Source organism: Podarcis muralis, chromosome 2, assembly GCF_964188315.1.
Source record: "Podarcis muralis chromosome 2, rPodMur119.hap1.1, whole genome shotgun sequence".
Classification (NCBI taxonomy): Eukaryota; Metazoa; Chordata; class Lepidosauria; order Squamata; family Lacertidae; genus Podarcis; species Podarcis muralis.
The window spans coordinates 63,100,969-63,112,798 of NC_135656.1; the positions used below are offsets into that span (position 1 = coordinate 63,100,969).

The 11,830-nt window shown below is 45.0% G+C and overlaps 1 protein-coding gene across 1 annotated transcript in view; it reads right to left on the reverse strand.

The window, feature by feature from the left end:
• FAT2 (FAT atypical cadherin 2) overlaps nt 1-11,830 on the reverse strand; it is a 107,605-nt gene that overhangs the window by 14,505 nt on the left and 81,270 nt on the right. The window contains exons 15-20 of the mRNA XM_028718313.2: nt 11,524-11,738; nt 10,069-10,206; nt 9,189-9,332; nt 8,514-8,711; nt 6,843-7,653; nt 5,256-5,401 (exon numbers count right to left, since the gene is read on the reverse strand). Coding sequence (XP_028574146.2) covers nt 5,256-5,401; nt 6,843-7,653; nt 8,514-8,711; nt 9,189-9,332; nt 10,069-10,206; nt 11,524-11,738 — 1,652 coding nt within the window. The remainder of the gene's footprint in view (nt 1-5,255; nt 5,402-6,842; nt 7,654-8,513; nt 8,712-9,188; nt 9,333-10,068; nt 10,207-11,523; nt 11,739-11,830) is intronic.

Below are 11,830 nucleotides of genomic sequence, written 5' to 3' on the forward strand. Positions count from 1 at the left end.
TTTATTCTCCGAAAAGGCCTGTCTAAGCCCAGCCTATGTTTCGCAAGTAAAAAATCTGTTGCAATTTCTGCAAATTACATTTTACTGTCTTTTTTGTTTCCTTGTTAGGGAGGGGATTCATACCTGTTTGATTGTTGGCTGTGGCTTTGTGCTATTTAACAGACCTTTATAACATTATTTTAATTTCATATGAACAGCTTTGCTCACAGAATGTGATGTAAATAGCTGTGGAGGAAAGCTGTTGGTTTGCAAGATGTTGGGAGGGTGAAAGGAAGGGCGGGGGGGGGGGAGAGAATCTATTTCAAGGAATGAATGATAGAACAACCGTAAAGATGCAATTTGACCAAAGTTAATCACTTTAAGATGCTGCTGATGTCAGCCAAGCAGACTGCTTCATTCTCCCGTTGAAATCATTAGGATTTAAATGTGCTTAGGACAGATTGTGCACTGAAGTATCAAAATGAGTAAAATAGCTGTGTGGTTTTTTTAAGCTAAACAAATGGGGCAAGGGATTCAAAGGTAATTTTAAAGTAATTTGTTTTCTCTGCTAAGTGCTGTGCTGTAGCAATGGCGAAAGATATATTAAAATTTTGGAATCAGTAAGTTACAAGCTCCTCTTTCTGCATCAAGGTGCATTAAACTCAACCAAGGACCAACAAATAAAAAGAAAACTGTATCTGGAGGGTGAAGTTCTTCCTCTGCTGCCAAGGGAGAAGCAGTGAGCACACCTTTGAATTCCATAAAGATTCTAAAAGTACAGCCAAAAAAGAAAGAAAAGGGAATGATATCAGATTAAAATGTTCCTGCTTCTGGCTAGATGTCTTGAGTGATGAAACTCATCAAGAGAAATATAAGCACATGTTGGTGCTTGACTAACTCTCTTCTTCTTTCACATGGGCTGTTCATCAAGGAGTAAGTCATGTAGGATGACCCTGAAAAAATGCCTGCCATCAATTAAAGCAGGGGTTGGCAACGTGCAGCCCATGGGCTGGATGCGGCCCACAAAGACCGTTTTACTGGCCCCTGAGCTGCCCCTGAACCGAGCCACCCACTCGCTAAACCGGCACAGTGCGGTGCGGGGACTTGCTGAGCGATGCTGGAAACCACGTCTGCGCACATGCAGATACCGGAAATCATGTCTGCGCATGTCCAGACACCAAAAACCACTTCTGTGCAGGTGCGATTTTCAGTGTCTGGGCATGTGCAGAAGTGATTTCCGGTGCCACAGACATGTGCAGATGCAATTTCTGGTGTCATGCTGCGCCAGTCTGGCCCACGGACAATCTCCGTGGGAGTGATCAGGCCCATGGCCAGTAAACCTTGCTGACCCCTGAATTAAAGCTTAGGTCAATGAAGACTTGGGTCATCACCTCTAGGTTAGATTACTGCAATGAGTTATACGTGGGGCTGTCTCTGAAGACAGTCTGATAACTTCAGCTGGTGTAGAATTCAGAGGCCAGGTTGCTCATCCGGGCAAGATGGTTTGAGCATATAATGCCAATCCTGGCCCAACTGCACTGGCTGCAAATTAGTTTCTGGGCCTAATTCAAAGGGCTGGTTTTGTCCTATAAAGCCTTAAACAGCTCAGGACCTCAATACCTCAAGGATCGCCCCTCCTCGTATGAACTGACCTGGATTCTGTCATCATAATCTGAGGCCCTTCTTCATGTGCCTTCTCCATGATAGGTTCAGAGGGTGGCAACATGAGAACAGGCCTTTTCTGCAGTGGCTCCCCATTTGTAGAATTCCCTCCCCAGGGAGGCTCGCCTGGTGCCTTCGTACTTATCTTTAGGCACCAGGTGGAAACATTTTTCTTCTCCCAGGCCTTTGGCTAATTAAACAATCTACGCAGCCTTTTAAACTGAGGAAGGGTATTGTTTTGTTTGTTGTTATATTGTGCATTTTTGTGTTTTTCTACTGTAAACAATCCTGTGATCCTCCTAAAACCACCAAGATACACCAAAACCACTAAAATACATAAAATAAATGTTATCTGTCAAATCTGAACCATTACTAATAAAAACACAAGCTATGGATCACATAAAAACAAAGATAAGAAGTTAATTAAAACTGTGGTGGAACAACTAAACGGAGACCTCAGCTTGGAGGCTGTGCCTGTGATAGCCAGCGCTAGGAAAACCTGTGGAACTGGATTTCCAAAAGTGCTAAGCATCTCTCTAATTCCACCGATTTCCGATTTCCGTATGAAAAGCCAGAGCTAGATCAGGATCGAGAAATTGGGGGGAATCTGTCTGACAATAAGTGACACTGTCTTCCAGCAAAGTGTTTCAGCCAAAAAGATAAAACTATTAGGAGATGTGCGAGAAAAACAGCAACAAGCCGCGCGAGGTGTTTTTATCTCAGACTCATTGTGTAAACAGGCTAGATCATTAAAAGCTAATGAATTATGTGTAGTAATTATTATAAACTGTCATCAGACTACCTGAATAGCTATAATTAGCTGAGCGCTTTGCCTATTCATCTTTATCCAATGGCTCTTGAGTGTTAGAAATGTAGGAGGCAATTCTGGGACTGCCGTCTCCCCTTATGAATCATCAAAGGATATTCAATATTTCTAACCACATGCCCGTTAAGCATGTTCTTTTGCATTGAATGCTGCGTAGGAGACCAGACAGCCATTTTGTTGAGCAGTCATTTCCCCCCCCCCCCCCTGCATGAAGATTAGTCAATGCTGGGTATTTAACAAGCATTCACAGCAATCTGTTTGCTGATGTTGCATCAAGGCAAGCATTCCTCACACCTGCCAGTGTCTTTTTCATTACTTTCCTTATCACAAGAAGTCTGATTTTTTTGGGGAATAGGTTTGTTGTACAACCTCTGCAGATCCACCATAATTGTGTGATCTGAATGTGCAAATTTTGTCTTGAAGATTAGCAGCTAGTCTCAACCTAATTCAGTTTAAGCAATTTTATGAGTGTTGTTTAAGAAAGTGGGTGGTGAAGGTAAAAAGCCCCCACAGACTGCATGGATAATGCCTGTCCTTCACCCCCACAGTGGGGTTAACAGTAGGTTCAGGCTGAACGGGAACACATGGGGTAGGAAGGGGTGAAGTTCCCATTCCCTCCACTGCTCTGTTGATTAAATTAGGTGCCCGATATGTAGACAATCTCCCATGGCTGCTTTAAAGGGGGGAAAGGGCCATAGCTCAGTGGTAGGCCATCTTCTTGCATGCTAGTTCAATCCTCAGCATCTCCAGGTAGGGCTGGGAATATCTTCTGCCTGAAGCATGTTTCCTCCACGTGGAGATCTGTGGCCAATCAGTGTAGACAATACTGAGGTAGATGGACCAATGATCTCACTCAGCGTAAGGTAGCTTTCTATGTTCCTATGTTAACAGGGTGAGCAGATGACAGTCTCCTGCACCACATCAGTTTTGACCCCAAATGTGAGAAGCTTATTCATTCATCCAGATCAACCACATGGGCCATGACACTATATTTCAGCACATCTCCACTTGAAAGACACAGGTATGTATTGAGATAATTGATGGCAGCCCGCTGGAATTGATGACTGCTGTTTCCTGTGTGGCCAGGATGAGAGGAACTGAACCATGAACTCAAATCATGGTGAAATGGAAGCCCTGAGGCTTCCCAAGTTCATAAGTTCATTGAATTGGCAGGTTACCCTGATACTGAAAGCTCTGCATTGATTGCCAGTTCATTACCAAGTTAAGACTGGTATAATCTGTATAAAGCCTGATGTCCCAAAGTTATCACATACAGTGGTACCCCGCAAGACGAACGCCTCGCGAGACGAAAAACTCGCAAAACGAAAGGTTTTTTCGTTTTCGAGTTGCCTCGCAAGACGAATTTCCCTATGGGCTTGCTTCGCAAAACGAAGCTTGCCCCGGGGACAGCGGGTCTTCTCTTTTGAAGCAAGGGGCGGCGGGGAGATCGCTTCTCCCCACCGCCCCTTGCTTCAAAAGAGGTCTGCCCCCGGACCTCTTTTGAAGCAAGGGGCTGCGGGGAGATCGCTTCTCCCGGTGCTCCGAAGCGGGGTGGGGGGGCGGGAACACCTGCCCCAGCCGCCGGGCTTCGTAGCGCTGCTGCGAAGCCGGGCGGGGGGCGGGAACACCTGCCCCAGCCACCCCGCTTCGGAACGCTGCTCCGAAGCGGGGTGGGGGGGCGGGAACACCTGCCCCAGCCGCCGGGCTTCGTAGCGCTGCTGCGAAGCCGGGCGGGGGGCGGGAACACCTGCCCCAGCCACCCCGCTTCGGAACGCTGCTCCGAAGCGGGGTGGGGGGGGCGGGAACACCATCTGTCCCCAGACCTGGTCTGAAGGCGGTTTCCCTAGGAACGCATTAATTGATTTTCAATGCATTCCTATGGGAAACCGTGCATCGCAAGACGAAAAAACCGCAAGACGAAGAGACTTGCGGAACTAATTAATTTCGTCTTGCGAGGCACCACTGTATTTGTTTAGCTTCTACACGAACTAAGGCCTTTAGTACAGTGGCACCAGGATTCTGGTACACTGTTCCTGCTGAAACCAGAGGGGCACCTACAATTTCAGTTATTTCATTGCCTGCTGAAAACAGGCAGTTGTAATTGGAGAATGAATTTGGTTCAGTGTTGACAGTTTTTTCCTGTATATTATGATTTTCTAATTCTATTATGTTTTAATGATTTTATTGTACACCACAATGATGTTACTTTTATAAGTTCAGTTACAGATAGGTAGCCGTGTTGGTCTGCCATAGTCAAAACAAAAAAAATTCCTTCCAGTAGCACCTTAAAGACCAACTAAGTTAGTTCTTGGTATGAGCTTTCGTGTGCATGCACTGGTATCTGAAGAAGTGTGCATGCACACGAAAGCTCATACCAAGAACTAACTTAGTTGGTCTTTAAGGTGCTACTGGAAGGAATTTTTTTTTGTTTTTATAAGTTCAGATATACTTCTTTAAATAAAGATGGAAACTTACTGACTTTTCAAGAAACCACAATGGTTGTTTTTTTTGGCCTCCCCCTACTTTTGTTGTTGTTGCAAAGTGCACCTCGACATATAGAATCAAAGAGTTGGAAGGGACCCTGAGAATCATCCAGTCCAATGCCCCGCAATGCAGGAATATGCAGGTGTCCTTTGCAAGGATCAAAGCTGTGTTATTAGCACCACACTCTAACCAACTGAGCTATATATGTAGGTGCTCCACATTTGAGATGGAGAAGGACATTGTGCCTGCTTCCTTGGGCTGCAGGGTAGTGGTAATGGAGGATGTAATGAATCACAATTCCTACCTGCAGAACGGCACTATTGGTTCCATTGGTAGTGAGCAGGACGGCATGGAGCTGATGGGTTTTCAAGTGGAACTGCATTTGCCAATCCCTTTTACCTTGGTGGTGGTACCATATGTAGCTGTGTCCACTGAACTTCAAAGCTGTACCTGGAAACGAAAGTTTAAAAAAGGCTGTTTTCAGAAACAGGACATCATACTGTACTCCTCCAGTTCTATGCATTCTTTATCCTGAACATGATCTATAGTGATACTTAATAATAATATTTCACATTTATATGACACTTTTGAGTGCGATTTGGACATGCATGACCAGATCCATGCAATAAAGGAAGCCAGTATTGCTACCCCCAGTATTGCAGGTGGGAGGACTCTCTCTCGAGTGTAGCTTGCCTAAGTCTACCTAGCAAGTCATGGCAGAGGTGAGATTTGAACTAGGGACCCCCTGATTCAGAGCTCAGCTTCTTTACCTGCAAGGCTACACCAGCTCTGCTTCCCTAAGCATCAGCATCACACAGGTTTTAATGAACACCCCTTGCAATCCACATCACAAAAGTGCATCAGACAGGGAGTGAAGTCGTCAAAATTTGCATTTCCTACTGGATGACAGTCTCAAAAATTAATTTCCAGATGCCTTCATCTGCCCCTGCTGCCATAAAACACCTCTCTCCCATACTGATCTCTACAGCCACAGCCACTCTCAAACGGTTTGACTTTGGCGCAGTCTTCCATTGCATCTTGAGACAGACAGATGCCATCAAAAGCCTATTGCAAGCACTGTGAAAACCATGAATACTGTGAAAACCACACCTAGTCGAAGCAATACTAGGTGTCGCAGCATGCCAGGTATCTGAGAGGGAGCGGGGAAAGACCAAATTCCCTGGCCCACAGCTGCCGGAGCAACAGTGCAAGGAAATGGGTGTATGGGATAGAAACTGGGGAGAACAAGGCAGGCAGGTAGATTCACAGGGATTTCACAGGAGGGCAGGGGGAAGGATTGGACCCTGTTGTGCTCCCAGTGACTACATAGGAAGCTGACTTATTTGGAGTCAGGTTTATCTAGCTCAGTTGACTGGCAACAGATGTACAGGGTTTTGGATGGGAGGAATTTCCAACCCTATCTAGGGATGCCAGGGATTGAATCTGGGACCACCTGCATGCAAGGCAAAGGCTCTACCACTGAGCTACAGGTTAGTTTGGGGGGTGGAGTAGCTATTTTCTGAGTTTTTGGAAAGACATTATTTTTGGTCTGAGCGACAAAGATGCAAGAAGGATGTGTGTGTGTGTGTGTGTGTGTGTGTGAAGAAACAAAACATGCAGGCAGCGGCGTAGCGTGGGTTGTCAGCACCCGGGGCAAGGCAAGTAATTTGCGCCCCCTAACCCGTGGATTTGCGCCCCCTAACCTGTGGATTTGCGCCCCCTAACCCGTGGATTTGCCCTAACCCCAGATGTTGCGCCCGGTGCGGCCAGCACCCCCTGCACCCCCCACGCTACGCCACTGCATGCAGGGCATTCTACAATGTTCAAAAAGGACACCAACAGAAAACCCTGAAATACTTCAAGGAGGTGATTTATCAGAAGACTTTCTCACCATTGCAAGAACACATCTGTTCCAAACTGTGCCGAGGAGTGAGAACGCTGAGTCGGGCGGTACTGTAAGTGAACACCATGCCCGGGTCAAGCTGCATTGTCTCTCTGCAGGCACGCTGAGTGGTGCAGCCCCCCTCCTGGCATGGGACATGAGTCACCTTCTTCATCTTCAGCCCTACTCGCTGGTCCATCTCTTCAGCTGACTCAGAAATCCGGCTAGCAAGGAAGCTGGGCTGAAAGAGCGGATGATGAGGCTCCCCAATGGCCAGCAGAAGGTCCACTCCATTGGTAGCACCTGAAGGCTGCAAGCTAGCCATGTGTATGTTCTGCCGCCTGGTTTCAAAGAGGCTTCCCAGAAACCTTTGCAGGTTGCGCCAGTGATCGCCTATAAACTCCTCAGGGGTGAGGTGGCGGAAGTGCAGCACCACCGCCTTATCCACAGCTTCCTGGCTGAAGGACCACACGTGGATGTGGACGCTTGTTGTGGCTGCAAAGGTCCCATCACTGACAGTGACATTCAGGGCATAGTGACCATGCGGGAGACTTTCGTCTGCAATTATCTTCCCATCTGTAGCCCCCACAGAGAAGTGTCTCTTTTCCGGCCCTTCCGACTCCAGAGTGTACAGCAGAGTGTCGTGAGGGTCTCGATCGGTGGCATGAATTTTGCCAAGAACTCCACCGCGGAATGCTCTTTCATTAGTACTGATGAAAATCTCTAGAGAGAGGGCTGAAGGTGGATATCTGCTTTGCTGCGTCACCCGGATGTTTACAAATGCAGATGAAGAGAGAGGAGGGATACCACTGTCTGTGACCTGTTGAGGGAAATTCAGCAGATGTTTACAACTTCCCACTAACACTTGTGCTCAGCGTGTTGCTAGCATGCCTCCGTCTCCTACTCGTCTCCTACTCAAGGTAAGAAATGATGTAATATACAGTTAACGACTCACACATGCATAATGAAAGGGTTAATCTGAGTTCAGGTTGCCAGTGGGAGTGGAGTTTAGCAGGCTCCCCGCAGCCTTTTGTTTCCTCTCTCTTTGAGCTTCCTGGAAGAAGGAGCCATGCATCATGGCTCCCTGCAAGTGAACTGAATCTCCCTAAATGGAGATTTTATAACCAGCATCTTTGCTAACCCAACAAAGGAAGGAAGGAAATCAAGTGCTTTTATTTTTAAGTTGTTTGGAACCATTTTTCCATCTTTATTTTACTGCCGGCAGATGGAGACATTTATGTTGTAACTTCTGAAATTCTGTGGGCAAAATATTCACTTACTTGCAAAGCTGAGTGTCTGTAATTTATTCAAGGCTAAGTATTTTGTGGGGAATGTTTGTTTAAAGGTGTGGGTTACCAAAGGGTCTTTCTGTGTGGGTTACTGTTGTAGCAGTGGCACTGGGGAAGAGGCTATTTAACCCAACCAATAGTGTGCTTTTGCAATCAAAATATTCACTTCCACGCTGCTGTTTGCTCTGTAAGGTACTTGTATCTTTCTCTCAACAGCACAAACAGCAGGCTACTTTTGATATGAGAAACGGCCCCTTAGCCAGCATTGCTGCTCTAAAGAAACTGGCAGCTCTCCAGCCCTGTGGCTCCATTTCATTTATAAAAAAATTGCTGGGAGAGCCACTCAGACTCTTCCCATGTAATGTGTGATTTGAGCCTAAGATGGATCTACCTGGACTTGCAGAAGGTATTGTTCTTTTGTTCTTCTGTTCAGGATGGATGATGTCAGCAACACTCCATCCTGATTGATCTGGAATGCCTTTCCATCATTCCCTTCAGTGATCTGGAAAGAATATGGAGGACCGTTCTCTGGGGAGTCTCTGTCACTCATGATGAACTCCAGGACACTACTGCCAACTGGAGAGTTCTCCTGAAACGTTCAGAGAAAAAAGTTAGAGAAAGACCAGTTGTCTAGCTAGTTACAGAATGGCCAAGTTGGCTTACATGTTCAAGGTTCATTTGCAGCTTTGGTCAAAGGCCATCACAAAAACAGGAACAAAAAGTGCTTAGGGTTAAGCATGTGCAAAGCACGTGAGCATAATAAAATGTCCCACTTTGTATACCTCTTTAAATGTTAAGAGATATTTTGGTAATTATGCTATAAAGAATCTTCTGAGCAAATGTGGATACTGCAACACAGTTAATATCTTCAGATCCAGTTAAACTCAAGGGCTATGTAGAAAACTGTGAAAGAATGAAATATTCCTGGAATTTCACCAGATTGGTTTTATTATTACTGTAAATCTTGAGTTGCCTCTTAGCCTATAGGAATCCCTGTGATTAACATGGCAACTCTTAGGATTATCTTTGAAAAAGACTAATTGGGTAAGGCTGATCGATACTTTACCTGAACAGTCACACTGTAATTGAGCTGAAAGAACCTGGGTGGGTTATCATTGACATCAGACACCCGAATGAGTACAGTGGTGTCATTGAAAAAAGGCACCTGTCCATTGTCAGTGGCTCGGACTTTGAGAGAATAGCTGGATATCTAGAAAATATAACGCATGCACCAAGGAGCTTGGTTATTCCAATACACATTAAACAATGATTAAGTAAAGTATCATTTATGGCCTAATATTATAAGTGCCTTCTACTTTACTAAGACTTTCAGCATTGATCAGTTCTAAGTCCATGTCAGTCAGTCAGTAGTAAATTTGGATATGCAGTAAATTAAAATATAAACAAGGAACCGCATAAAGAGGGGAAGGGGAATCAAGAATGATTGTGATTTATTTTTATTTTTGTTCTGTATATTGTAAAAGCCTGTAAATAAAATTTTAAAAATAAAAATAAATTAAGATAACTTTTGTTTAGTCGTTTACATTAACCTTATTTTATAAACAGAGATCACAACTCACAGACGGTGAAGCAAGGGTGAAGGATGTAAATGAGATTAGCTTATACACCAACTTAAGAAATCACAAATATGGGTATTCTAACCACTGAATGCTCCTGCCTTCCCATTTAAACAGCAGCTCTTACTGCACATTCAAAGTAGCCTTCATATTGATTTCTATGCCCAGTTAATGTTAAGCTACCCTTTCTTATTGACTATCACATTTTATTAGTATTATGAACATGTTCGGCAGATGCACACCATTAACTTCCATTGTCATTTTGGAAAAGTTCCCCTTTTGTCTTGTGGATGTGTTGCCAGTAGTTTAATTATTCAGTATTAAACCCTAACACATCTTAGCCTCACTCCCCCTGAATCTGTCACTCACTTCTTCTCTGTCCAGGTGCTTGGCAATATGGATTTGTCCACCTTTGGGATCAATGATGAAATGGCCCAGTGTATTCCCTACCACAATTGAGTATGTGATCTGGTTGTTCATCAACCCATCCTTGTCATCTGCTAGAACCTGTAGAGAGAAAAAGAGCTGAGTTATTACCACCAGCAACCTTTAGCAGGAAAGAAGCATTATCTCTTGGACAACTTGTGAAGGTTTCACTAAAATACAGTGGTGCCCCACAAGACGAATGCCTCGCAAGATGAAAAACTCACTAGACGAAAGGGTTTTCCGTTTTTTGAGTGGTTCCGCAAGACGAATTTCCCTATGGGCTTGCTTCGCAAGACGAAACGTCTTGCGAGTTCTTGCGAGTTTGTTTCCTTTTTCTTAAAGCCGCTAAGCCGTTAATAGCCGCTAAGCCGTTAATAGCTGCTAAGCCGCTAATAGCCGCTAAGCTGCTAAGCCGTTAATAGCCGCTAAGCCGTTAATAGCCACTAAGCCGCTAATAGCCGTGCTTCGCAAGACGAAAAAACCGCAAGACGAAGAGACTCACGGAACGGATTAATTTCGTCTTGCGAGGCACCACTGTAAGCAGAATGGGTGGGTTGGGTTGGCCTGATTGGGGGGGGGGGGAGCATGGATCAAAGCCATGGGGCAGATTGTGTGTGTGTAGCCCTAGGAAATGATAGTCCTGTTTGGAGGTATTGCCATTTCCTCTGTGTAATGCCAAAGCCCATACCAGCCTATTTAAAAGGTGCCAAAGATTGGGCTGATCACTAATATAAACTCAGTGGCCTGATTCTCACACAACCCTAAACTATGCCTTGGCTTTAGCTTTATGTGTGAGCCCTGCTCACTGGCATAACTATGGTTTGTTTACTGCCAGAAAACCTCATTCTGAAACCATGGTTTGGTGTTGGTCTGTAAACCCTGGTTTGTTTTAACTATGGCTTGGCAATGCATGAGCCCAACATTCTTCCTTAACCATGGTTTCTTTGGTCACCCAGAGACTTGACAAGCTGCAAAGTCACAAGGCAAGAGCAGCTGGAAAACAACCCCAACTTTGGAGAAGCAAGCTGTGGCTTGTTTGATAGTCTGAGGAACCACTCATGGTTTGTTAAAGATGTTAGATGCAAACCAGGCCAGTAATGGCTGCTTTTAAATGCTTTCTCTTTATGTACCATGTACCAATATGTACCAATATTGTGCCTGGTCTGATGATGATGAATGGAGATGGCTATCAGCTAATATGCCTAACAGCATCTTTTCACACTGCCTTTTCCCACTTCTCCCATTTATTGCATCCATTATTACACCAGGACAAAGGCCCATCTTCTCGTAATAATCCTGCCCACTGTGTTTTCCTCCACAGAGGCCATCAGAACACTAAACTATAGTGGCAGAGGCTGTGGCCAAAATGCAGTAGTGAAGTCCCATGCTATTTCTTACCATGATCACCATTTCACCAACAGCTGCATCTTCACGGATGTCGGCAATGTATGGGTCTTGGCTGAACATTGGCACGTGGTCATTTATGTCCGTGACGTTGATCACAACCATGGTGATGTCACTGAGAGAAGCAGAGCCCTTTCTTATACCCTCGATAGACAAGTAATATTCATGGCTAACTTCGAAATCCAGGCTTCCATTAACATATAAGATGCCTGCGTATAGACAGGGGCAAGAAATGTTTTGAACACAAGACAACCAACATACTAGCTATACAAACTAAAGGGATGGGTGGCTACCTCACAAG